This window comes from Trichomycterus rosablanca, chromosome 7 (assembly GCF_030014385.1).
Source record: "Trichomycterus rosablanca isolate fTriRos1 chromosome 7, fTriRos1.hap1, whole genome shotgun sequence".
Taxonomy (NCBI): Eukaryota; Metazoa; Chordata; class Actinopteri; order Siluriformes; family Trichomycteridae; genus Trichomycterus; species Trichomycterus rosablanca.
This window is the reverse complement of record NC_085994.1, coordinates 4,522,979-4,550,627: the sequence shown is the minus strand read 5'-3', so window position 1 is coordinate 4,550,627 and position 27,649 is coordinate 4,522,979. Positions and strand designations below refer to the sequence as shown.

The following is a 27,649-nucleotide window of genomic DNA, read 5'->3' as shown; positions in this document are numbered from 1 at the left end:
TTTGTGACCCACATTTCACCAATAAATAAAACTAAATCAGCTGTACTCATCATGGAAAATACACACTTCTGCCTGGATTACATTTCTTTTTAGATAAAATACTGAAAACAATACTGAAAACATAAAATACAAAAAAATATTTAGAAACACAAGTGGATGAATTATGTAGGAGTGGAGAAATGATGTGTAGCTGCAGGGGCTTGGTGGGGCACTAACTGGTAGAAGTGATACCAAGGCAAAACCCCTTGGTTCTCTTTACCCCCTGCCACCCCTTCTTTTCTGGTATGGGGAGGTTGGACATTCAACCGAGGCTGGTGATGTTGGCCCTGCCACCGGGAGGTGCCACAATGCGTTGGGTGGTGCGGCGAGGAACATTGTCATCGATTTGTGCTCCTGAAAAAAAGCATATAAATTATTAGGTTTGCTGCAAGTTACCATGGTATAAATCTGGGCTCATCACATTTAACTGCAAGACTTTATGCTTTGTTTCTCATCTGAAATATGTAGATAAATGTTAATATCAGAATATTACCATGTTAAAGAGCAGAAATTGTCTGTTTAAGTTACACATCTAGCTCAAGTTGGTGCAAAATCTATTATAATGCCAAAAAGCATGCTTCCTCAAAGACCAACAATGTCAAACGTTTACATAAACTTCTCAGTGATATGTACACAACATGAGCCGACCATGAGCTTGTTGGATATCCCATAAGCTTTATACCATCAGCATCAGTTTCCCCCAATATAAATAAAGATTTAAACCCAAAAGAATTTAGCGGGGCGACTGTGCAGGCTACTGGAGTCCCACCACAAGAAACATATTGCTATGTGCAAAGGAGAAAAGTCATGCTAAAACAAGAAAGGGTCTTCCTCAAACTGTTATCCATACAAACACTGGCCTCAAACATTTGGCCATACAGTGACGTGGAATTTAATGACTTATTTTAATGATTGATGATGGTTTTGATTACAAACTACACCCCTGCATGTCTGAGCAATTTAATAAGGCTTCTAAAAAGAAGAGTAGCAACTCAAGCAGCCTGTGTTACCAGTTTTCAGACCTGAACAACAACTTTAGGCAAAACTTTCATGCCACTCAAGTCATCCACGTTACCAATTTCCACCTAAAGTGTCTTCCCAAATTTATACCAACTTTTAAGAGTAACAGACCAATCAGACTAGAACCACATCTCACATTTCAGGTCCCATCCTCAGTGACATCACAATCACAGAATCTTACTTTTAGATCTGATAAGTTAGCTCACACTTTTTTGATCCACATACTTCACAATTCATGTCGTAGGTCTTAAGAAGTTCAACCAACTTTTCAGAGTAATTAGACCACAACCACATCTGGCCAAGGCAGCTGGGTCGAGGTGTGGGACCCATTGTGCTCTGCACACATGGGTTCGAATCCCATCCTTGTTGAAGACAGTAATTGATAGTAGGTGATTACAAACGACACTCCTGCTGGTTGAGGCGCAGTTCATCCTGTCAGCTTTACCAAATTTCTACCAACTTTTCAGGGCAATTAGACCAGTCAGACCAGAACTGCATCATTCAGGCATAGACAAGACGAGGTGGCCGAGTGGTTCTGCAGGGACAGTGGTAGTCTAGTGGGTAGAGCTTTGGGCTATCAACCGGAAGAATTGCGGTTCAAATCCAGGCTCTGCTAGGCAGCCACTGTTGGGTCCTTGAGCAAGGCCCTTAACCCTCTCTGCTCTAGGGGTGCTGTATGATCTCTGACCCCAGCTTCCAAACAAGTTGGGATATGCGAAGAAAAATTTTCATTGTACTGTATATATGACAAATAAAGTATATCATCTTCTGGGTTCGAATCCCATCCTCGTCGAAGACGATAATATTAAGCAATTTGATGAGGCTTCCTTAGGGGGAAAGTAGCAATTGCCAAACTGTTACCAATTGCCACCAGTTTTTAAAACAATCTAGCCAGATGAAGAGTACATTAACCATCATTAACCTAGCCTACCAGAGTCGATTACAAACAACACACCTGCAGGTCAAGGCGCAGTTCATCCCGTCAGTTTTACCAGATTTCTACCAACTTTTCAAGGTCTGATAAATCAGTTCAGGCTTGGTGCCAACATATTGGTACTGTTCACAAGGAGGCACTTCAGGTGTCTAGATTGGTCTGAGCAATTTGATAAGACTTCTTAAAAGAAAGAGTAGCAACTAAAACCACCTGTGTTACCAATTTAAACCTCTCTTTAGGCCATGAGTGGTCGAGTGGTTAAGGCTATAGACTGCTCATCCATTGTGCTCTGCACACATGAGCTTGAGTCACGTTCTTGTTAAAACAGAACCGCACCTCTGGACCTACAGACAAGACGAGGTGGCCGAGTGGTTAAGGCGATGGAGTGGTTAAGGCGATGGACTGCTAATCCATTGTGCTCTGCACGCGTGGGTTCGAATCCCATCCTCGTCGAAGACAGAAATTTATAGCAATTTGATAAGGCTTCTTAAAGGAAAGTAGCAATTAAAGCCACCTGGCCAACTGAAGTTCCTCCTACCAGAGTCAGATCCCATCCTTGTCATAAACTGGGACTTTAGGCAAAACTTGGAGGTTGTTGCTTTCAGGTCTGGTAAGAAGCTCACACTTGTTGGTAATATATTGGTGCTACTCAATAGAAGGCACTTCAGGTATCTAGACTGATCTGAGCAATTTGATCAGTCTTCTTAAAGAAAGAGTAGCAATTAAAGCTGCCTGCATTACCAATTTCCACAAAACAAACAGACCTGAACCGCATCTGAGTTGTACAGATGAGGCGAGGTGGCCGAGTGGTTAAGGTGATGGACTGCTAATCCATTGTGCTCTGCACGCGTGGTTTCGAGTCCCGTCCTCGTGGAAGACAATAAGTTGAAGCAACTTCTTAAAGGGAAAGTAGCAGTTTAAGCCATCAGTGTTACCAATTTCCACCAAAAACGATCGAGCCACCTGAAGAGCCTCCTACCAGAACCTATTACAAACAACACACCTCCACGTCGAGGCGCAGTTCATGCCGTCAGTTTTACCAAATTTGTACCAACTTCTCAGGGCAAAAATACCTGAATAGCATCCTACCCGTGCAGACAAGACGAGGTGACTGAGTGGTTAAGGTGATGGACTGCTAATCCATTGTGCTCTGCATGCGTGGGTTCGAATCCCCTCCTTTTTGAAGACAGCAACATGATAAGGCTTCCGTAAAGGTCAGTGTCAATGCAAGCTGTCATGTTTCCACCAGCTTTTAACACAATCACACCAGATGAAGTTCCTCCTACCAGAGTCGATTACAAACGACACCCATACAGGTCGAGGTGCAATTCATGCCGTCACACCAAATTTCTACCATCTTTTCAGGACAAGTTAGTCAAATAAGACCAGAAGCGCATCTCACAGGTACAGAGAAGACGAGGTGGCCGAGTGGTTAAGTGCACGTGTGGGTTCAAATCCCATCTTCGTCATAAACTAAAACTTTAAGCAAAACTTGGAGGTTGTTGCTTTCCGCTCAGCCAGGTTAGCTCACACTTTTTGGATCTGCATACTTCACCATTCATGCCGTTGGTCTTAAGAACTTCCACCAATCTTTCAGAGTAATCAGACCAATCAGATCACAACCACATCTGTTTAAAGCAGCTAGGACGAGGTGGCTGAGTGGTTAAGGGGCTGGACTACTAATTCATTGTGCACTGCATGCGTTTGTTTGAATCCCATCCTCGTAGAAGACAGTAAATTTAAGCAATTTGATAAACCTTCTTAAAGGGAAAGTAGCAATTCAAGCTGTCAGTGTTACCAAATTTCTACCAACTTTTCAGGGCAATTAGACCAAACAGACCAGAACCGCATCTCACTGGTACACAGAAGACGAGGTGGCCGAGTGGTCAAGGCGATGGCCTGCTAATCCATTGTGCTCTGCACGTGTGGGTTCGAATCCCACCTTTGTCGAAGACAACAACTTTAAGCAATTTAATAAGGCTTCTTAAAGGGAAAGTAGCAATTAAAGCCATCTGTGTTACCAATTACCACTAGTTTTTAAAACAATCAAACCACGTAAAGTGGCCACACAGCTTGGACGAGGTGGCCGAATCCCATCCTTGTCACAAACTGGAACTTTAAGTAAAACTTTGAGGTTGTTGCTTTCAGGTCTGATAAATTAGCTCACACTTGTTGGTGATATATTGGCACTTCTCACAAGAAGGCACTTCAGGTGTCTAGACTGGTCTGAGCAATTTGATAAGACTTTTTAAAGGAAAAGTAGCAACTAAAGCCACCTGTGTTACCAATTTTTACTAATTTTTAGACCAATCAGACTAGAACCATATCGCACATCTTAAATCATCCTAGTCGAAAGGATCAGAGGGTCTTATTTATAGATCTGATAAGTTAGCTTACACTTTTTTGATCCACATACTTCACAATTCATTGGTCTGTTGGTCTTAAGGATTTTCTTTTTTTTCTAGTCATCAGTGTTACAAATTTCCATCAGTTCTTAAAAAATCTAGCCAGATGAAGAGCCTCCTACCAGAGTAGATTACAAATGACACACCTGCAGGTCCAGGTGCAATTCATGCCGTCAGTCTCACCAAATTTCTACAAACTTTTCAGGACAATCAGACCAGAAGCACATCTTCCAGGTACGGACAAGACGAGGTGGCCGAGTGGTTAAGGCGATGGACTGCTAATCCGTTGTGCTCTGCACACGTGGGTTCGAATCCCATCCTCGTCGAAGACAATAAGTTTAAGCAAATTGATCAGGCCCCTTAAAGGGAAAGCAGCAGTTTAAGCCATCAGTGTTACCAATTTCCACCAAAACAATCGAGCCAGATGAAGAGCCTCCAACCAGAGTCTATTACAAACAACACACCTGCAGGTCGAGACGCAGTTCATGTTTTACCAAATTTCTACCAACTTTTCAGGGCAGTTACACCAAAAATACCTGAACCGCATCCTGCCCATACAGACAAGACGAGGTGGTCGAGTGGTTAAGGCGATGGACTGCTAATCCATTGTGCTCTGCATGCGTGGATTCGAATCCCTTCCTCGTCGAAGACAACATCTTTAAGCAATTTGATAAGGCTTCTGAAAGGGAAGTAGCAATTAAAGGCACCTGTGTTACCAATTACCACTAGTTTTTAAAACAATCAAACCAGATAAAGTGGCCACACAGCTGGGATGAGGTGGCTGAGTGGTTAAGGCAATGGACTGCTAATCCATTGTGCTCTGTATGTGTGGGTTTGAATTGTAACCTGGAACTTTAAGCAAAACTTGGTTGTAAGACTTCTTAAGTGTGTTACCAATTTCCATCTCCCTTAAGGCCAAGAGTGGCTGAGAGGTTAAGGCAATAGACTGCCAATCCATTGTGCTCTGCACACGAGTTTGAATCCCATCCTTGTTCAAACTAGTAACTGTAAACATTCATTAACAATTAAATGATGTTAATTTTAGATCTGATAAGTTAGCTCACACTTTTTGGATCCGAATACTTTGCAATTCATGTTGTCTAATTTCTACGAACATTTCACTGGACCGATGAAGATGGGGTGGCCGAGTGGTTAAGGCAATGTGGTTAAGGTGAGGTGTGGGTTCGAGTCCCATACTCGTCGAAGACAATACGTTTAAGCAATTTGATAATGCTTCTTAAAGGTAAGTAGCAATTCAAAACAATCTAGCCAGATGAAGAGCCTCCTTACCAGATTACAAATGACACGCCTGCAGGTCCAGGTGCAATTCATGCCGTCAGTCTCACCAAATTTCTACAAACTTTTCAGGACAATCAGACCAGAACCGCATCTCCCAGTTACAGACAAGGCAAGGTGGCCGAGTGGTTAAGGCGATGGACTGCTAATCCATTGTGCTCTGCACACATGGGTTCGAATCCCATCCTTGTCGTAAACTGGAACTTTAAGCAAAACTTGCAGGTTGTTGCATTCCGCTCAGCCAGGTTAGCTCACACTTTTTGGATCTGCATACTTCACCATTCATGCCGTCAGTCTTAAGAATTTCCAAAAATCTTTCAGAGTAATCAGACCAATCAGATCACAACCACATCTGGTTAAAGCAGCTGGGACGAGCTGGCCGAGTAGTTATGTCGATGGGCTGCTATTCGATTGTGCACTGCATGCGTGGCTTCTAATCCCATCCTCATCGAAGACAGTAAATTTAAGCAATTTGATAAGCCTTCTTAAAGGGAAAGTAGCAATTCAAGCTGTCAGTGTTACCAAATGTCTACCAGTTTTTCAGGGCAATTAGACCAATCAGACCAGAACCGCATCTCACTGGTACACAGAAGACGAGGTGGCCGAGTGATTAAGGCGATGGACTGCTAATCCATTGTGCTCTGCACACATGAGCTTGAGTCACGTCCTTGTTAAAACAGAACTGCACCTCTGGTACAGACAAGACGAGGTGGCCGAGTGGTTAAGGCGATGGACTGCTAATCCATTGTGCTCTGCACGCGTGGGTTCGAATACCATCCTCGTCGAAAACAGCAATGTATAGCAATTTGATAAGGCTTCTTAAAGGATAGTAGCAATTAAAGCCACCTGGCCAACTGAAGTTCCTCCTACCAGAGTCAGATCCCATCCTTGTCATAAACTGGGACTTTAGGCAAAACTTGGAGGTTGTTGCTTTCAGGTCTGGTAAGAAGCTCACACTTGTTGGTAGTATATTGGTGCTACTCAATAGAAGGCACTTCAGGTATCTAGACTGATCTGAGCAATTTGATCAGTCTTCTTAAAGAAAGAGTAGCAATTAAAGCTGCCTGCATTACCAATTTCTACAGACCAAACAGACCTGAACCGCATCTGAGCTGTACAGATGAGGCGAGGTGGCCGAGTGGTTAAGGTGATGGACTGCTAATCCCTTGTGCTCTGCACGCGTGGGTTCGAGTCCCGTCCTCGTGGAAGACAATAAGTTGAAGCAACTTCTTAAAGGGAAAGTTGCAGTTTAAGCCGTCAGTGTTACCAATTTCCACCAAAAACGATCGAGCCACCTGAAGAGCCTCCTACCAGAACCTATTACAAACAACACACCTCCACGTCGAGGCGCAGTTCATGCTGTCAGTTTTACCAAATTTGTACCAACTTCTCAGGGCAATTAGACCAAAAATACCTGAATAGCATCCTACCCGTGCAGACAAGACGAGGTGACTGAGTGGTTAAGGTGATGGACTGCTAATCCATTGTGCTCTGCATGCGTGGGTTCGAATCCCATCCTTTTTGAAGACAGCAACATGATAAGGCTTCCGTAAAGGTCAGTGTCAATGCAAGCTGTCATGTTTCCACCAGCTTTTAACACAATCACACCAGATGAAGTTCCTCCTACCAGAGTCGATTACAAACGACACCCATACAGGTCGAGGTGCAATTCATGCCGTCACACCAAATTTCTACCATCTTTTCAGGACAAATTAGTCAAATAAGACCAGAAGCGCATCTCACAGGTACAGAGAAGACGAGGTGGCCGAGTGGTTAAGTGCACGTGTGGGTTCAAATCCCATCTTCGTCATAAACTGAAACTTTAAGCAAAACTTGGAGGTTGTTGCTTTCCGCTCAGCCAGGTTAGCTCACACTTTTTGGATCTGCATACTTCACCATTCATGCCGTTGGTCTTAAGAACTTCCACCAATCTTTCAGAGTAATCAGACCAATCAGATCACAACCACATCTGTTTAAAGCAGCTAGGACAAGGTGGCTGAGTGGTTAAGGGGCTGGACTACTAATCCATTGTGCACTGCATGTGTTTGTTTGAATCCCATCCTCGTAGAAGACAGTAAATTTAAGCAATTTGATAAGCCTTCTTAAAGGGAAAGTAGCAATTCAAGCTGTCAGTGTTACCAAATTTCTACCAACTTTTCAGGGCAATTAGACCAAACAGACCAGAACCGCATCTCACTGGTACACAGAAGACGAGGTGGCCGAGTGGTCAAGGCGATGGCCTGCTAATCCATTGTGCTCTGCATGTGTAGGTTCAAATCCCATCTTTGTAGAAGACAACAACTTTAAGCAATTTAATAAGGCTTCTTAAAGGGAAAGTAGCAATTAAAGCCATCTGTGTTACCAATTACCACTAGTTTTTAAAACAATCAAACCACGTAAAGTGGCCACACAGCTTGGACGAGGTGGCCGAATCCCATCCTCGTCACAAACTGGAACTTTAAGTAAAACTTTGAGGTTGTTGCTTTCAGGTCTGATAAATTAGCTCACACTTGTTGGTGATATATTGGCACTTCTCACAAGAAGGCACTTCAGGTGTCTAGACTGGTCTGAGCAATTTGATAAGACTTTTTAAAGGAAAAGTAGCAACTAAAGCCACCTGTGTTACCAATTTTTACTAGTTTTTAGACCAATCAGACTAGAACCATATCGCACATCTTAAATCATCCTAGTCGAAAGGATCAGAGGGTCTTATTTATAGATCTGATAAGTTAGCTTACACTTTTTTTATCCACATACTTCACAATTCATTGGTCCGTTGGTCTTAAGGATTTTCATTTTTTTCTAGTCATCAGTGTTACAAATTTCCACCAGTTCTTAAAAAATCTAGCCAGATGAAGAGCCTCCTACCAGAGTAGATTACAAATGACACGCCTGCAGGTCCAGGTGCAATTCATGCCGTCAGTCTCACCAAATTTCTACAAACTTTTCAGGACAATCAGACCAGAAGCACATCTTCCAGGTACGGACAAGACGAGGTGGCCGAGTGGTTAAGGCGATGGACTGCTAATCCATTGTGCTCTGCACACGTGGGTTCGAATCCCATCCTCGTCGAAGACAATAAGTTTAAGCAAATTGATCAGGCCCCTAAAAGGGAAAGCAGCACTTTAAGCCATCAGTGTTACCAATTTCCACCAAAACAATCGAGCCAGATGAAGAGCCTCCAACCAGAGTCTATTACAAACAACACACCTGCAGGTCGAGACGCAGTTCATGTTTTACCAAATTTCTACCAACTTTTCAGGGCAGTTACACCAAAAATACCTGAACCGCATCCTGCCCATACAGACAAGACGAGGTGGTCGAGTGGTTAAGGTGATGGACTGCTAATCCATTGTGCTTTGCATGCGTGGATTCGAATCCCTTCCTCGTCGAAGACAACATCTTTAAGCAATTTGATAAGGCTTCTGAAAGGGAAGTAGCAATTAAAGGCACCTGTGTTACCAATTACCACTAGTTTTTAAAACAATCAAACCAGATAAAGTGGCCGCACAGCTGGGATGAGGTGGCTGAGTGGTTAAAGCAATGGACTGCTAATCCATTGTGCTCTGTATGTGTGGGTTTGAATTGTAACCTGGAACTTTAAGCAAAACTTGGTTGTAAGACTTCTTAAGGAAAGAGTAGCAACTAAAACCACCTGTGTTAGCAATTTCCACCTCTCTTTAGGCCATGAGTAGTCGAGAGGTTAAGGCAATAGACTGCTCATCCATTGTGCTCTGCACACGAGTTTGAATCACATCCTTGTTAAAATTAGAAACTGTGAACCTTCAGCAACAATCAGAGGATCTTCCTTTTAGATCTGATAAGTTAGCTCACATTTTTTGGCTCCACATACAGCTTTTCAGAGCAATCAGACCAATGTTGCTTAAGAATTTCTATCAACTTTTTAGGGCATCTCAGGTAAGCACAAGACGAGGTGGCCGAGTCGATGGACTGCTAATCCATTGTGCTCTGCACGCATGGGTTCGAATCCCATCCTTGTCGTAAACTGGAACTTTAAGCAAAACTTGGAGGTTGTTGCTTTCTGGTCTGATAAATTAGCTCACACTTTGAAAAGACTTCTTAAAGGTAAGTAGCAATTCAAAACAATCTAGCCAGATGAAGAGCCTCCTTACCAGAGTCAATTACAAATGACACGCCTGCAGGTCCAGGTGCAATTCAAACTTTTCAGGACAATCAGACCAGAACCGCATCTCCCAGTTACAGACAAGACGAGGTGGCCGAGTGGTTAAGGCGATGGACTGCTAATCCATTGTGCTCTGCACACGTGGGTTCGAATCCCATCCTTGTCGTAAACTGAAACTTTAAGCAAAACTTGGAGGTTGTTGCTTTCCGCTCAGCCAGGTTAGCTCACACTTTTTGGATCTGCATACTTCACCATTCATGCCGTCGGTCTTAAGAATTTCCAAAAATCTTTCAGAGTAATCAGACCAATCAGATCACAACCACATCTGGTTAAAGCAGCTAGGACGAGCTGGCCGAGTAGTTATGTCGATGGGCTGCTATTCGATTGTGCACTGCATGAGTGGGTTCTAATCCCATCCTCATCGAAGACAGTAAATTTAAGCAATTTGATAAGCCTTCTTAAAGGGAAAGTAGCAATTCAAGCTGTCAGTGTTACCAAATGTCTACCAGTTTTTCAGGGCAATTAGACCAATCAGACCAGAACCGCATCTCACTGGTACACAGAAGACGAGGTGGCCGAGTGGTTAAGGCGATGGACTGCTAATCCATTGTGCTCTGCACGCGTGGGTTCGAATCCCATCCTCGTCGAAATGAAAATACTCTTTAATGCTCTGTTAAATTACCTCAGAAATAATATAAAATAATAACAAATCATTTCTAATATCACCCATTAACAGTACCAACAACACCTCTAAGACGTAATAATGCTTCTGCTGTTAATATTAAACATTCAAAATGACCTGCATGTTTAAACAACATTATGCATGCAGAGCATCACTAAATCTGTTACTGACCAGACAGGCTGAATCCAGACTGATGCAGGTTACGAATGGGTTGAGGGGTTGGCTTGGTGGGAGAGGTCTTGTTGGAGGTCACAGGAGTCATTATTTTAGGTGTCACGGTGACCTCACACACCGGACCATCATAAAGACCACGTGGGACCCCACGCAGCTCAGCAAGCTGAGGATAGAGAAAACACCCATGTTACTGAGAGTGAAGTAAATAATATAAATATAAAAATACCCTTTTATAAACAACAGGTCCATCACAACAACGTGAGATGTAAAACTCCAAATCATAAAAAGTTGGGACAGTATGGAAAATGCTAATAAAATAAAAATGCAGAGTTCCTTACATTTACTTTGACTTGCAGACATGATGAACCTGAGATAATTCATGTTTTGTTGACTTGTCTGTGCTCTAAGGCATCTAGGACTGTTATCAGCAACAAGTCCAAAAGCCAGGGTCTGTCATGGTATGGGGGTGTGTCAGTGCCCTTGGTAAAGGTCATTTACACTTCTGTGATGCAGCATTAATGCAGAAAAGTACACTGAGATCTTAGAGCAACATGTGCTGCCTTCAAGACGTCGTCTTTTCCAGGGACATCCAGCATTTTTCAACAAGACGATGCAAAACCACCTGCTGCACACATTACAAAGGCATGACTGCGGAAGAAGAGGGTACGGGTACTGGACTGGCCTGCCTGCAGTCCTGACCTGTCCCCAGTAGAGAATATGTGAAGAAAAATGCGACAACGACGACCCCGTACTGTTACACATCTTAAGACGTGTTTGCAGGAAGAACGGGACAAAATAAAAGCTGAAACACTAAATCACTTGGTCTCCTCGATGCCAATACATCTTTTAACTGTGGTGAAAAGGAACAACAACATTACAAAGTGATAAATGCTTTACTGTCCCAACTTTTTTTGGAATGTGTTGCAGGCCTGAAATGCAGGAATGGATGTTTATTAATAAATGAAATGAAGTTAAGCAGATAAAACATGAAATATCTCAGGTTCATCCTGTCTGACATCAAATAAAAGTCAAAGTAAATGTAAGAAACTCTGTGTTTTTTATTATTTGCATTTTCCATGCTGCCCCAACTTTTTCTGATTTGGGGTTGTAGAAAAACACATTTCTGCAAATTTTAGTACACAAATTAACATGATCAATTTGTATCTATTTATTCAAATGATCATACTGGAAAAAAATACAACAAAAATTAAGGCCACATTTTGATTTTTGTCTATTATGGTACATTCAATAAATACACAGTATTTGTGTATTACATGTATTAAGATGTGTTCATTTCAATGAAAAAAAATTCATTTGGCCAGTGGAGTTCAACATCAGAATGAAGAAAAGTTCTGATCTGAGTGAGTTTGAACACAGCATGGGTGTTGTTTCCAGACAGGCTGATTTAAATATGACAGAAGGGCAGCATGGTGGCTAAGCACTGTCGCCTCACAGCAAGAAGGTCCTGGGTTCGAGCCCCGAGTGGGGCGGTCCGGGTCTTTCTGTGTGGAGTTTGCATGTTCTCCCTCGTGTCTGCGAGGGTTTCCTCCGGGTGCTCCGGTTTCCTCCCCCAGTCCAAAGACGTGCAAGTGAGGTGAACTGGAGACACTAAACTGTCCATGACTGTGTTCTATATAACCTTGTGAACTGATGAATCTTCTTTAGTGAGTGACTACCGTTCCTGTCATGAATTTGACCAAAGTGTAAAACATGACGTTAAAATCCTAATAAACAAACGAAATATGACAGAAACTGTAAATCTTCTAGGATTTTTACACACCGTCTCTAAAGCCACTGGTAACATCCTGATAGTAGTGACAATTCTGTGGGCAGAAATGCCTTCTTACTAAAAGAAATGTTGGCATGGTGGCTAAGTGGGTAGCACTGTCGCCTCACAGCGAGAAGGTCCTGGGTTTGATTCCCAGGTGGGGTGGTCTTTAATTTAATGCATGTTCTTCCCGTGTCTGTGTGGGTTTCCTCCAGGTGCTCCGGTTTCCTCCCAGGTGAATTGGAGATACAAAATTGTCCAGTTTGTTCAATTTAAACTTGTGAACTGATGAATCTTGTGTAATGAGTAACTACCATTGCTGTCATGATTGTAACCAAAGTGTAAAACATGAAGTTACAATCCTAATAAAACAAACTAAGACAAATCTAAGAAAAATAGCTAAACTAATTTAAGCTGATAAAAAGGCTACAGTGACTTAAATAACTCAAAAAGTTGACTGTGATTCTAAAGCTATAAATTCTATGCAGTTCTTTACTGATCTTTAATATTGTGGTCAGTTTTTAATTTTGAACGAAGTAAATAAAAGAGAGCCATACACTCACCCTACTGCGAGCCTTTATTCTCTTGTAGACATAGTCAGGAAAGGGCTTGCGACTGATGTAGCGCCCTGATCCCTCTATAGCGTGCAGGTTCCCGTCCTCCAAAACAATCTTCCCCTGACTGATGACCACCAGGGGACCACCATGCACCTCCACACCCTCAAAAACGTTATATTCCACAGCCTACTCAGAAAAAGATGTGACAGACAACAATTAATGAATTAAACATGAACATTAATGACTATATACGTATATGGAACTGAAAAGACTAACATAAAACAAACAAGACTGTGAATTCCACAATCTATTTCTCTATTTCCTCGGCTGCTACTGTTAGGCATCGCCGGCGGATCGTGATCCGCGTTATTGATCTGGCACAGTTTTTACGCAGGGTGCCCTTCCTGACACAACCCTCCCTATTTATCCGGGCTTGGGACCGCTGGTTTAATGCATCCTAGCGGCTCGGTACCTATAGGACAATTCAGGGTTTCCAGTTAACCTGATTGCATATTTTTGGACTGTGGGAGGAAACTGGAGCACCCGGAGGAAACCCACGCAGACACGGGGAGAACATGCAAACTCCGCACAGAAAGGACCCGGACCGCCCCATCTGGGGATCGAACCCAAGACCTTCTTGCTGTGAGGCGACAGTGCTACCGACTGTCAATTCCACAATAAACTAGTAAAAAACAAATACAGTTTGTTATTTACTGATGATACTGGATACAAAGAGCTGTTGTGCTACATAATCTGTAATAAATAATTAAATAATGTTCCGATTTAAGCCTTTTTGTATTTAAACATCTTTAACACGAATGCTCTTTGTGTCCAAATGGGCCCAAATTCCCACTGAAACACTCCAAAATAACGTGGAAAGCCTTCATGAGGTTCCTGGTTTGAGGGAGGTTACACCAAAGTGTGCATTCTGCAGCCTGACCTTATTCGGCCATCTCAGATCGTGTGTGTTCTCACCGAGTTGTGGCTTTTGGCAGAGATGATCTTGGTAACGTCAGGGTCCCACAGTACCAGGTCAGCATCAGAGCCCACAGCGATGCGGCCCTTGCGTGGGTACAGGTTAAAGATTTTGGCGGCATTGGTGCTGGTCACAGCCACAAATTGATTCTCGTCCATTTTACCAGTTACCTGTGGACAGCAGTTACATTTTCTGTTATTTACTGTAACATCCTTAATATACTGAAACACTCCTGCATTTCCAAAAGCACTTTTGAAACACTTTTAGAACTCCTCTGCCACAAACTGTCTCAGCTCAGTGTGTCCCCCGCCATCTGTCAGTGGATCGCCAGCTTTCTAACAGACCGGACACGGCAGGTGAGGCTGGGGAATATCACCTCTGCCATAAGATCAGTCAGCACTGGTGCACCACAGGGTTGTGTCCTTTCTCCGCTGCTGTTCTATCTCTACTTGAACGACTGCACCTCTACAAACTCAACAGTAAAACTCCTAAAGTTTGCAGACGACACTACGATCATTGGACTAATCCAGGATGGAGATGAGTCTGCATATCGGCAGGAGATTGGTGCTCTGGTGCAGTCAGAACAACCTAGAGCTGAACACTCCGAAGACTGTAGAGATGGTAGTGGATTTTAAAAGGAAACCCTCAACACTGCTCCCCATCACCATATCCAACAGCACTGTGTCTACCGTGGAGACCTTCAGGTTCTTGGGAACTACAATTTCCAGTGACTTAAAGTGGAAGTACAACACCAACTCCATCCTCAAAAAGGCCCAGCAAAGGATGTACTTTCTGCGTCAACTGAGGAAACACGGTCTGCCACAGGAGCTGTCGAAGCAATTCTACACTGCAGTCATTGAATCTGTCCTGTGCACATCCATCACAGTGTGGTTTGGTTCAGCCACAAAACAGGACAGATGCAGATTGCAAAGAGAGGTGGATAGAGCTGGGAAAATCATCGGTGCTCCCCTGCCCATCCTCCAGGACTTATACAAAACAAGAATCAGAAACCGGGTACAAAAAATGATCACAGACTCCTCACACCCTGGACATGAACTTTTTAACCTTTTACCCTCTGGCAGGCGCTATAGAGCCCTGCACACTAAATCAAACAGACACAGTACCAGTTTTTTCCCAAATGCCATCAAACTTTTTAATAACCAGAACTGAACTGTTGTTTACATGCCACTCTGCACTTTATTCATACTGTAAAATACTGTAATTTCATTTAAATTTTTTACTATTTATCTCTGCTATTTTTCTATTTTCTGTATATATACAAAATTCTGTCTAGCATGTTACATTATCTGTATAGTCTTTATTGTCTGTATATTGTATTGTTTGTATATTGTAGAGAGCTAACAACAGCCGAAAACAAACTCCTTGTGTGTGTAAACATACTTGGCGAATAAAGCTGATTCTGATTCTGAAACTTTGATCAAAATAAGAGGTGCTGTTTGTCCTCCCAGTTGGTTTGTACAGTTTTAGTCAAGATCATATTCACAGAATGGAGAAGTGGCAGCCGGTTATCATTGTCGCTTTAGGTAGCTGCTCCAAATGCCCATGCCAATGAGAGTTTCCGGGCATGTTGATGCTAAGAGAGTTTAAATGTAACAAATTGTAGGTGTAAGCTCTTGTTCAAAGCTTTATGTTTAAATACACAACACAAAAAGTTGAATGTAACAGACATAACCTGAATGTTAAGGGCAAACTGCATAAAATGTATTAAAAACATTATGCCATGAAAAAAATAAACCTATATTTGCTCACCACACACTTGTCCCAGATGATGGACATCCTTTCCTCAGTACCATTAGTGCCCTCTGGGATGAGAGTAAAGTTGTCTTTGCCCACAGCACGCTGTGAGGTGTTAAAGGTGCAATGGGCGCTGCCAGTTACCTGCAGGTCACCACTGTACACCACACAAAGAAATATTATTTTGAGAGGGGAAATCAAAATGTAGAAATGGAATCTGCATCACTAAAATACATGGTGGGTGGCACTTTCGCCTCACAGTAATAAGGTTGTGGGTTTGATTCCTTTCTGTGTGGAGTCTGCATGTTGTCCTCGTGGGTTTCCTCCGGGTGCTCCGGTGAATGTGTGCATGTGTGTTTATCCTGTGATGGACTGATGACCTGTCTTGGCTGTTTCCTACCTTTCGCCCAGTGAAATGCACCCACCATGACCATGACCAGAATAAAGTAAAAATTAATATTTCCATCAACTGGCAGGTTCGGTTTTAGCAGCAAACACTGGCTGCAAGGCAGAAATACTCTGGATAGGGTGGTAATCCATCACTGGGCTTTGACCACCCCTACTTCTATACAGTCAATCATGTCTGTGTAGATGCCAAGCCGGCCGATAGCATCGCTGAGATTTGAACCCGGATCTCAGTGGTGGTGGACCAGTGTAATAAACTGCTGCACCACCCAGGGTTCAAAATATACACATGTAAGATCAAATGTAAAGATTTATTAGTCCTATCATCAACATATTTTTATCCCCCAGTCTAGTCTTGTCCAAGTACCCTGATTGCGTCCTCTATACTGTATCGACCCTTCACCGCTGACTGAGGACGCCTCTCAACTGACATGTGCCCCCTCCGGCGTGTAGTCAGTACAGACTGCATTTTTCACCTGCACGAGTCGAGTTCATACACTGACGGGCACTGTGTACGGAGGGCCACACCCCCATCAGCATTATTCCTCAGCCCTGTGCAGGCGCCATCAGTCAGCCAGCAGGGGCCGCAGTCGCACCAGTTATGAGGACCTATGATCCGACTTTCTTACCCTCTAACCCTGAACAACAGCCAATCGTTGTTCATGCAACCGCCCAGCCCAGTCGGAGAGGCAGAGCCGAGATTCGATACGATGTATTCGAAACCCCAACTCTGGTATGCTAGCGTACTTTACCGCTGCGCCACCTGAGCGGCCTAATAATATGTATTCTTATTATAATAATAAATAAATCATCCAAATAGTTGACATAACAATATAGATTTTATTTATATCTCAGGAAAAGAAGTCCTGAGTGTTGAGTAATTTTTTTCATTAAATCAGTGCCTCCCTTTAGGGTCGAAGCTTCTCCATTATTACCGCCTCATTATGCACGTTACTAAACGTTTTCCTTTCATGCCGGTTAAAGTAATGAAGTCTGTATAGATACATACCAGGAGAGCAGGGAGTTCAGATAATCGGGGGTGGTGGGGTCTGGGCTGAGGGGTGGAGATGTCACATAAGCAGCTGCCTTAGCCCAGTTCTTGCTCCAATAGTGAGTGCCATCAGTACCCAGACTGGCAGAGATAGGCTCACCATATACAACAGTGCCTGAAAGAGAACAGAGACGGTTTAGCAACATGGTTTCAATCCTCACTTCCAGGTAGTGTCTGGAGAAATTTCATGCTCCACTATCCTCCTTTAAAAATATTCTGCCCTCCTGTGGCCATATCGGGGTAGTGCAGGAGCCGCAAAATTGCAAAAGGAAACAGAGAGGTGGGAATGAGTTTATTGGCAGATTAAGGAAAAAAAAACTGTACTTACTGTAAAAACTACTTAAACAAATTCTGACTATCATATAACTCATTTAGCTCCAGCATTTCCCATCATCAAATAACCTAGATGAATGTAAACACTTAAATAATCACAAATAATTGCCTGTCTGGGGTGTTTCCTGCCTATCGCCTAATGAATTGGACCCATCTTATCCCTGACCAGGATGAAGCAATGGTAAAAAACAATGAATAAATAAATAAATAAATAAATAAATGATTGAGTTACTGTAATGATTTCTGGCATAGAGACATTATGGAAAAGTGTGGTTAGTGAGAAGACATCAATATTTTTTGCAATTTGTTAATGTACAGCTTTACCTTTTGTCCTGGCCTGAGCGATGACATCTGCGGCACTCTTGCTCATCACCTTGGTGACATACAACGGGCAGTTGGTTTGATTTGCCACCGTTACTGCCCGGTTGACTGCCTCGGCCTCCACCTGTAAAACAGTACACGCTTTAACACCGACCTTCACACTGAATAATAACAAAGCCTAACTGCTCAGCAACTCCCAAAATGCTGAGCACGCTACACAGGGGCCAACGTCCTAATCTAAAAGCACATAACGTGTCTCAGCCTGCTGATCAGTGGCTCTGGACACAAGGAGGGAATTGATTGCTCATTAAGTCATTAAGATTTAATGGTCAAAGTGTATCTTGAAACTAAAATGGCTGCAATGTGTCATGTAGGATTGGTGGTATTTGTATTTTTGGTCCTTTTGTCAGCTTTACTCAATTTTGTGATTTTGTGACACTCACTGTCCATGTTATCAGCTCCACTTACCATATATCAGCACTTTGAAGTTCTACAATTATTGACTGTAGTCCATCTGTTTCTCTGCATACAGAGCAGGTATTATTTAGATGGTGGATCATTCTCAGCACTGCAGTGACACTGACATGGTGGTGGTGTGTTAGTGTGTGTTGTGCTGGTATGAGTGGATCAGACACAGCAGCGCTGCTGGAGTTTTTAAATACTGTGTCCACTCACTGTCCACTCTATTAGACACTCCTACCTAGCTGGTCCACCTTGTAGATGTAAAGTCAGAGACGATCGCTCATCTATTGCTGCTGTTTGAGTTGGTCATCTATTAGACCTTCATCAGTGGTCACAGGCTGCTACCCACGGGGTGCTGTTGGCTGGATATATTTTTGGTTGGTGGACTATTCTGAGTCCAGCAGTGACAGTGAGGTGTTTAAAAACTTCAGCAGTGCTGCTGTGTCTTATCCACTCATACCAGCACAACACACACTAACACACCACCACCATGTCAGTGTCACTGCAGTGCTGAGAATGATCCATCACCTGAATAATACCCGCTCTGTAGTGGTCCTGTGGGGGTCCCGACCATTGAAGAACAGGGTGAAAGGGGGCTAACAAAGCATGCAGAGAAACAGATGGACTACAGTCAGTAATTGTAGAACTACAAAGTGCTTCTATATGGTAAGTGGAGCTGATAAAATGGACAGTGAGTGTAGAAACAAGGAGGTGGTTTTAATGTAATGGCTGATCGGTGTAAGTTACAGTTTTTCTACTAGTAGTAGTTTCAATAGCATTGCACACACCTGTATTTTTATTTGTGGGTATATTCCAGGCGTTTGTATGCACCATTTCCTGGATTAGATACTGAATTTAAACCATCTGTGTTTCACAGTGTGTGTAGTCTAATGTTTGAGGAAAGGCTCACAAGGACTATAAAGCTACTTGGGAAAGCAATATGATGTCATTACAGAAATATTACATATATTTAATATTAAATTAAATACAGATTACAAAACACATTTCCAAATCATTGCTGTATGTTTTTTCTATATTAATACTGCCCTGTTTTTGGAATTGGGTTTGTAAATGTAGAACATATGATAAGAAATACTTATGAATAATACACTCTCTGACACTATGCTGGTATTCTACCTCCTCTGGGCGACTGAGAACATGACCCTCCGGCCCAGTGATTCCCAGCTCCAGGATCCTCTTCTGCTCCTGAAATGATTCACACCCGAACCGTTAGAGCCAAATCCAGCCGTTAAATCCAGCAGAGAAAAGCAAGCTGGTCGAGAAGCATGCAGTTTAAAATGCAGTTTGGAAGCCGTGTGTGTTACCTCAGCAATGATGTCACCGTTTTCGGCGTGCACTTGGGCGACGGCTCCCAGGTCTCGGATCACACTGAACACCTCGTACATCTGCACATGAAACACACACAGACAGGATGTTTCATTTCTGCTGTTATCCATTTCTTTCAAGAGTCAAGTCAAGAGTCAAGAGAGGTTTTATTGTCATTTCAGCTATATACGAGTACATAATGAAATGAAACAACGTTCCTCCAGGACCAGGGTGCAACATAGAACAAAAGTGCAAGACAGTACAGTACACAGTGCAGATAGACAACAGTACAATACATACAAAAAGACATTCATAATCTAAAGAGTAATTAAGGGAGACAAGACTAGAGACAAGTGTTGGTCAGTACATGGTACTGAGTAAATGATGGGTGAGGTAGAAAAAACATATTCTGATATGCTAAAGTAATGTTTCAAGTATTATTCCTGCATATAACATTTCAGTTTAGAATTAGAATAATTTTATAATGTCCAGATGTGCAGGTATTGTACAGAATAAGTTATGTGTATCAAGTCAGGTCAAGTCAAGTCAAGTCAGACTCATTTATATGGCACTTCTTACAATGGACATTGTCTCAAATCAACTTTACAGAATCCAGGACCAACAGACCAAAACCCCTTTGATAGAAAACACAAGAATGGAAATAACTGAGAGAGGGAAAATGAATAAAATACTGACGCTATGGAAACATTAGTAGAGAAAGGTGTTACAAACTGGCAATGCAAACTGCATATGTATTTACACCTGATACCAAAACTAATTTCTTTTTACAGCAAACTTCCTGGGCCATCATTTTCTCATTGCTTCACTCACTGAAACATGAAACCTCCTGAGCAACAGTTCACTAGAAAACTGAATCATAAGAACTACAATAATCTCATCAGTGTCACATACCTGGGTATCATTGAGCTGGAAAAAATCCTTATAGGCCAGATAAACCAGAAAAGAGTTGACACCTGTACAAATACAGAATACAGAGCATATAATTAATGAATATGACATGTAAAAAATAAATATACAGTCATGTGAAAAAGTTAGGACACCCCATGAGAACCTTTGTCTTTTTCAACATATTTAAACATTTGGACATTTAAGCTTCATTTGAACAGTATTGAGAGATGAAGCTTGTTAAGACACCCACTGTCCTAATAGCTGGTATTTCCCCCTTTGGCTGAAATAACCTTAGACGTTTCCTATAATCATCTACCAGTCTCTGATATCGACTGGGAGAAAGTTTTTTCCACTCCTCCATGCAGAATTTCTTCAGCTGTGTGAGGTTTGAGGGGTTTCTTGCATGCACAGCCTGTTTCAAATCACCCCACAGCATCTCAATAGGATTAAGATCCAGGCTTCGACTTGGTCATTCCAGAACTCTCTATTTCTTTCTTTTGAGTCGTTCCTTGGTGGATTTACTGGAATGTTTTGGGTCGTTGTCATGTTGCATGGTCCACCTCCACGTCAGCTTCAGTTTTTGGCCAGATGGTCATACATTTTCCTCAAGCACCCTCTGATACAGTGAAGAATTCATAGTGGATTTTATAATTGAGAGCTTGTCAGGCCCTGCTGCTGCAAAGCAGCCCCAAACCATGACATTTCCACCTCCATGCTTCACAGGTTCTTGTGCTCAAATGCTGTGTTTGGTTTGTGCCAAACATGTCTTCTGTTACTGTGCCCAAATAATTCAGCTTTGGATTCATCTGTCCAAAGCAGATTGTTCCAGAAGTCCTGGTCTTTGTCTAGGTGTTCTCTGGTAAACTTTAGTTCTGCCCTGATGTTTTTTTTTGACAGCAAGGGTTTCCTCCTTGCTCACCTCTCATGAAAATTAAAAATTAATTGATGACATTGTAGGATTACTGGAGACTTCTTTATGCATCTTGAGGTCTGCTCTTGGGCTGAACTTGCTAGGACCACCTGACCTGACCATGTTGGCAGTTGTTTTAAATGTTCTTCACTTGTAAATGATTTTCTGGACAGTGGCTGATCTCTAATTGTTTTGAGATCTTTTTAAATCCATTCCCAGACTCATATGCATCTACAACCTTTTTCTGAAGGCCTCAGAGAGCTCTTTAGATCCCACCATGGTGATAACACTCACTTCAACAATCATGTCCTCTAACAATGGTCTAATCATTGCAGCTGGTGTGGTGCACCGGATTCTAATTTTAGACATTTTAAGTAGTAATAAATGTGGGGGTGTCCTAACTTTTTCCTCACAATAAATTTCCATTTTTGTTCATTATATTTTACAACTTGTGTTTAAAAGTAATTTTTTTACATTATTTTTATTTAGTTATATAAGCTCCATCTCTCAATACTGTTCCACTGAAGCTCAAATGTCCATATGTTTAAATATGTCCAAAAAGACAAAGGTTCTCATGGGGTGTCCTAACTTTTTCACATGACTGTATGTAGATTAAAAATAAAATAAAGCTACTGCAACAGGGCTGGAACACACAGATCCCTTCAAATCCCTTCACTGCTGCAGCGCCAGATCACAAAGAAGAATTCAAAGTGATGATTGGCTTAAGAAATTTGACATGTTGACTGAAGGGTCTCGAGGTTTTTGAACTTGCTCTATGCTGTCATAGGTATGTGCACTTTAGTTTAGCTGCTTTGCTTTCGACTTTAATAGAAGTTTCACAGATCTAATGCATTAAAGTCGAGGCTATGGGCAGAAGTACAAAAGTCCCTTTTTGACTCACAGTGTAGAACCAATTGGTAAATATTTAGCCAAGGTAGAACAATACTGTGAGCTTTAGTCAGGATCTAAAACAACAAAGGGCATTTAGTCTGAGTGTTTTGACTATTACAGTTGTGTCAAACTCATTTTCACCGAGGGCCACAGCTGCATTATGGTGGCCCTCAAAGGGCCGATTGTATTGTCAATTTTAAGTCTTGGACAATTTGTTGTTTTTCTTGGAGGCTAAATTCTGTGTTTGAGTCAAAATGCCAAATTTATACTGTATATTTAAAAATGTATATCTACATTTATATTGTACTCCTTTACCACAGACACGGCCTCATAACACAAGAGATGTACCAATTTCTCTTCTTGAAGCACAAACTTGTATTCACTTTCCCATCGTTCATTCAATTTCCTTCTCTCTGCTTCAATTTTCTCTTCTTGTACATTTTGGGATTATTTGTAAATATTTCTTGGAAAACCGCCTCAGTTAATCGCTAATGTGTAAACACCGCCATCTAGTGACGGGATGTGGACACTTTGCGGGTCACAAAATCGGCATGCATTGTGGGAGATGCAGTTTATGTACGATTTTACACTGTATCAAAGACAATTATACGTCTTTTAAGCTCTTGCAGGCAACATAAAATGATGTGGTGGACCGGATTTGGCCCACGGGCCTTGAGTTTGACACATGTGGACTATTAGAAATGCACATTTTAGCAATAGTTGTGGCTAAACAAGTCAAACCTACTAATAAGGATCAGTGTCTACATACTTACGGCTATGCAAAGGACAAACGTTTTTTTAAATCTTATATTAAACTGCAACACCACTTGACATCTGATTGCTAAAGAGATCAATGTTTTACGTTGTCTTAGGGTGTTGTAAAACTGAGTTTCAGATTTATAAGTGTAGCAAGTACCGTGGTCCTTCACCAGGGTCTCCATCTCCTCCTGCAAACCCTTGTGCCACTCAGTGAGATCCACATTAAGTGAATAGTCGCAGCAGGACTTGTTATCAGCCCACTCCCTCCACTGGTTAAAGGCAGCTATGAGGCTAACACCGGGCTCTGGCACTACATGGTCAACTGCAACACACACACACACACACACAGTATCAAACTTTATATGTCAGTAGCTGCCTACCACAAAACTAAATTCACAACAAAATTGCAGGAGTATATATGTACACCAATCAGCCATAACATTAAAACCACCTCCTTGTTTCTACACTCACTGTCTATTTTATCAGCTCCACTTACCATATAGGAGCACTTTGTAGTTCTACAATTACTGACTGTAATTCATCTGTTTCTTTACTGTAGTTCTACAATTACTGACTGTAATCCACTTTTTTACCCTGCTTTCACGCTGTTCTTCAATGGTCAGGACCCCCACAGGACCACCACAGAGCAGGTATTATTTAGGTGGTGGATCATTCTCAGCACTGCAGTGACACTGACATGGTGGTGGTGTGTTAGTGTGTGTTGTGCTGGTATGAGTGGATCAGACGCAGCAGCGCTGCTGGAGTTTTCAAATACTGTGTCCACTCACTGTCCACTCTATTAGACACTCCTACCTGGTTGGTCCACCTTGTAGATGTAAAGTCAAAGACGATCGCTCATCTATTGCTGCTGTTTGAGTTGGTCATCTTCTAGACCTTCATCAGTGGTTACAGGACACTGCCCACAGGGTGCTGTTGGCTGGATATTTTTGGTTGGTGGACTATTCTCAGTCCAGCAGTGACAGTGAGGTGTTTAAAAACTCCAGCCGCGCTGCTGTGTTTTATCCACTCATACCAGCACAACAGTGTCAAAGTGCTTCTATATGGTAAGTGAAGCTGATAAAATGGACAGTGAGTGAAGAAACAAGGAGGTGATTTTAATGTTATGGCTGATCGGTGTATATAACAATGTACTTTAAGACTCTATTATAGATATTAAATTACACTAGTTTTTAGCCATAAGCAAAGTGAGCTGCTTGTTTTTGGCAGTTACACAGCTGATCTGCCAACTTGGCAGCAATAAAAAGGCTGCATTCCAAATCACATGTAAAATACTATTAACACTTATACTGGTGTACTAATTTCATATACTGTTTAGTGCTGTTGTACGTAGTTTTAAAATCAGCCAATGTGGTATTTTGCTTATATGTAATCAATCACAAAGGAAATCTCATGGCCTCATCCAGAAGTGTGTATTTGCTAGCCAGCCTGTTTTTTTTGGATGACATGGGGACATTTCCACACTGTACATTTATCCCTACTAAAAGATACTCACTCACTCACTGTCTTAACCGCTTATCCAATCAGGGTCACGGGGGGTGGGGGTGGTGGGTGCTGGAGCCTATCCCAGCTTTTCAATAAGCGCAAGGCGCACAGTAACACCCTGGACGGGGCGCCAGTCCATCGCAGGGCAGACACACACACACACACCCATTCACCTATAGGGCAATTCAGAGTCTCCAATTAACCTGACTGCATGTTTTTGGACTTTGGGAGGAAACCGGATCTCCCGGAGGAAACCCACGCAGACACGGGGAGAACATGCAAACTCCACACAGAAAGGACCTGGACCGCCCCACCTGGGGATGCTGTGGGGCAACAGTGCTACCCACTTAGCCAATGTGCCACCCACTAAAGGATACCTGTATTTTTAAATAAGGGTCAAGATGCAGAAATGATTATAGAATGGAACAATTAAAAAGCAGACCAGAATGAATTATTTTATTTGCAATTTATCTCAGTTTCTTTGTGATCTGTCCTGTAATGTTAATGGTGTAATGATTCCCAGTTTAATACAGTGTACCATGACACTCAGATTTTCCGCTTCACTGCAGACAAAACAATGCAGCTCTGTGTAGGAGAGTCAGCGGGAGCGAGTGCAGTATTGCGTGGGTTCCTAAAAACGCCTAATTGGCACCTTTCTACTAATCTGCACTAGATGAGCTTTTACTACACGTCCACACATGCCGGACCTGACAGTTTACACAAAAACACACACACAGAGGCTGTGTGTCGGGGTCAGCTGGTCTCCTTGTCTTCTGTTGTCCATGAATGCACAACATGTGCTGCAGGCTTCCAAATACCAGGCAATATTTTAGTGACTGAAAAGTGTGAAGAGTCAGAATTCATTAATGTCAGGCCACTGTATCAACGTGTTAGGATATCTTTTTGTGAATATAATATTTCTATAGTTACTGTAGCTAGTAAAGTACCATTTTACCCATCTTTACCAAATGTGTACATATTTCTGGAACTGACTGTATAATAAGTACAGACTACATTTAGCTCACTTACTGATCATGGTGGTTCCTCCAGCTAAAGCAGCACGGGTGCCCTGATAAAAATCATCTGCAGCCGTCATGCCCCGGTCGGGCATCTGGAATCGGGTGTGAACGTCAATGCCACCAGGGATCAGCATCCTACCATAGGCATCAATAGTCTTCACCCCACCAGGAACAATCAGGTTTTCCCCAATTTGCCTGAAGGAGTAAAGAGACAAAAAATAGAGACACAGTACAACAAAAATATCAGATGATCAACAGTAAACCGTGTGGATGTGTGGGCGGCACGGTGGCTCGGTGGGTAGCACTGTCGCCTCACCACAGGAAGGTCCTGGATTCGATCCACAGGTGGGGTGGACTGGGTCCTTTCTGTGTGGAATTTGGATGTTCTCCCTGTGTCTGTGTGGGTTTCCTCCGGGAGCTCCGGTTTCCTCCCACAGTCCAAAGACATGCAGTCATGTTAAATGGAGACACTGAATTGCCCTATAGGAGAATGGTTGTGTGTGTATGTGTGTGTATGTGTCTGCCCTGTGATGGACTGGCGCCCTGTCCAGGGTGTTACTGTGTGCCTTGCGCCCATTGAAAAGCTGGGATAGGCTCTAGCACCCCCAACCCCCCAGCCGCAACCCTAATTGGATAAGCGGTTAAGACAGTGAGCGAGTGAGTGAATTGCCCTATAGGTGAATGGGTGTGTGTGTGTGTGTGTGTGTATGTGTGTCTGCCCTGCGTTGGACTGGCGCCCGGCCCAGAGTGTTACTGTGTGCCTTGCGCCCATTGAAAAGCTGGGATGGGCTCCAGTAATGTCACTGTTGTTCCATATTTTATCCATTTGTTGATGACCGTCTTCCTTGTGTTCCATGGTATACACTGATCAGCCATAACATTAAAACCACCTCCTTGTTTCTACACTCACTGTCCATTTTATCAGCTCCACTTACCATATAGAAGCAATTTGTAGTTCTACAATTACTTACTGTAGTCCATCTGTTTCTCTACATACTTTTTTTTATATTTTCTTTATGCATTTTTTTCCTTTTTTCTCCCTTTTTAGTGCATCCAATTGCTCGATTGTGTCATGCTTCCTCTTTACTAATGTCGATCCCCGCTCTGATTAAGGAGAACGAAGCTAATCCACGCTCCCTCCGACAGGTGGGCAGCATGCCGAATGCATCTTATCACCTACACTTTGACGAGTGCAGTGCAGCTCAGCACTGTGTACGGAGAGACACACCCTAAGAGCACTCTTTTCTCATCTCTGTGCAGGTGCCATCAATCAGTCAGCAGAGGTCGCAATTGCATTAGTAATGAGAGAGACCCTATCTGGCTTAATCCTGCCCATATATGAACAAGAGGCCTATCATTGTTCAGCCTAGCCCACAGGCAGGGCTGAGACTTGATAAAATGTATTCAAGATCCCAGCTCTGGTTCCAACGTGTGTTTTTACCCCTGCGTCACCTGAGCAGCCATTTATTAGGATTTTAACATCATGTTTTACACTTGGGTTACATTAATGACAGGAACCGTAGTTACTCATTACACAAGATTCATCAGTTCACAAGTTTAATGTCAATCTCCAATTCACCTCACTTGCATGTCATTGGACTGTGGGAGGAAACCGGAGCTTCCGGAGGAAACCCACACAGACACGTGGAGAACATGCAAACTCCACAAAGAAAGGTCCCGGACTGCCCCACCTGGGGATCGAACCCAGGACTTTCTTGCTGTGAGGTGACAGTGCTACCCACTGAGCCACCGTGCTGCCCACATATGATCAGTTTAGTATTATTAGCTGTGACAGTCTTCCTACAACTACTTAGTACTTGTTTTGGGTCAACTAGTAAACTGGTACCAGTGTCAGCTTTTGAACTAATGCTAAAGGCTTTGATGATGTTATGAATAATGAGACAGATAACTTACTTAATGACCCCGTCCTCCATATAGATGTCAGCATGGAAGGACTGATCATCATTCACAATCTTCGCCCCTTTGATAAGGAGACGATCACTCTGAGAA

At 42.6% G+C, this 27,649-nt stretch overlaps 1 protein-coding gene and 13 non-coding genes across 14 annotated transcripts; 13 read left to right on the top strand and 1 right to left on the bottom strand.

The window, feature by feature from the left end:
- On the bottom strand, positions 1-27,649 carry dpysl2a (dihydropyrimidinase like 2a). The gene is made up of 13 exons (XM_062998278.1): positions 27,554-27,649; positions 25,650-25,834; positions 23,275-23,439; positions 20,561-20,622; positions 19,648-19,728; positions 19,460-19,528; positions 17,864-17,984; positions 17,165-17,321; positions 15,766-15,907; positions 13,995-14,165; positions 13,026-13,205; positions 10,692-10,857; positions 1-393 (listed from the first exon to the last, which is right to left on the bottom strand). Exons 1-13 carry the CDS (start codon positions 27,571-27,573, stop codon positions 302-304), a joined length of 1,611 nt encoding a protein of 536 aa, XP_062854348.1. The 5' UTR covers positions 27,574-27,649; the 3' UTR covers positions 1-301.
- trnas-gcu (transfer RNA serine (anticodon GCU)) lies at positions 2,348-2,446 on the top strand. Its single transcript has one exon. It is a non-coding gene; the product is annotated as a tRNA-Ser (tRNA).
- trnas-gcu (transfer RNA serine (anticodon GCU)) lies at positions 2,786-2,867 on the top strand. Its single transcript has one exon. It is a non-coding gene; the product is annotated as a tRNA-Ser (tRNA).
- trnas-gcu (transfer RNA serine (anticodon GCU)) lies at positions 3,862-3,943 on the top strand. Its single transcript has one exon. It is a non-coding gene; the product is annotated as a tRNA-Ser (tRNA).
- Positions 4,643-4,724, top strand: trnas-gcu (transfer RNA serine (anticodon GCU)). The gene has a single exon. It is a non-coding gene; the product is annotated as a tRNA-Ser (tRNA).
- trnas-gcu (transfer RNA serine (anticodon GCU)) lies at positions 4,963-5,044 on the top strand. The gene has a single exon. It is a non-coding gene; the product is annotated as a tRNA-Ser (tRNA).
- Positions 5,806-5,887, top strand: trnas-gcu (transfer RNA serine (anticodon GCU)). The gene has a single exon. It is a non-coding gene; the product is annotated as a tRNA-Ser (tRNA).
- trnas-gcu (transfer RNA serine (anticodon GCU)) lies at positions 6,398-6,479 on the top strand. Its single transcript has one exon. It is a non-coding gene; the product is annotated as a tRNA-Ser (tRNA).
- On the top strand, positions 6,819-6,900 carry trnas-gcu (transfer RNA serine (anticodon GCU)). Its single transcript has one exon. It is a non-coding gene; the product is annotated as a tRNA-Ser (tRNA).
- trnas-gcu (transfer RNA serine (anticodon GCU)) lies at positions 7,137-7,218 on the top strand. Its single transcript has one exon. It is a non-coding gene; the product is annotated as a tRNA-Ser (tRNA).
- trnas-gcu (transfer RNA serine (anticodon GCU)) lies at positions 8,685-8,766 on the top strand. The gene has a single exon. It is a non-coding gene; the product is annotated as a tRNA-Ser (tRNA).
- trnas-gcu (transfer RNA serine (anticodon GCU)) lies at positions 9,005-9,086 on the top strand. The gene has a single exon. It is a non-coding gene; the product is annotated as a tRNA-Ser (tRNA).
- Positions 9,923-10,004, top strand: trnas-gcu (transfer RNA serine (anticodon GCU)). The gene has a single exon. It is a non-coding gene; the product is annotated as a tRNA-Ser (tRNA).
- Positions 10,404-10,485, top strand: trnas-gcu (transfer RNA serine (anticodon GCU)). Its single transcript has one exon. It is a non-coding gene; the product is annotated as a tRNA-Ser (tRNA).

Excerpts from the sequence above, each read along its gene's own strand:
- dpysl2a (XM_062998278.1), bottom strand. The coding sequence starts at position 27,573 with ATGGAGGACGGGGTCATTAA. Across the intron at positions 20,623-23,274 it reads GACCCTGGTGAAGGACCACG|GTGTCAACTCTTTTCTGGTT; the intron begins GTACTTGCTACA and ends GTATTTGTACAG. Across the intron at positions 19,529-19,647 it reads ACGGTGACATCATTGCTGAG|GAGCAGAAGAGGATCCTGGA; the intron begins GTAACACACACG and ends GAATCATTTCAG.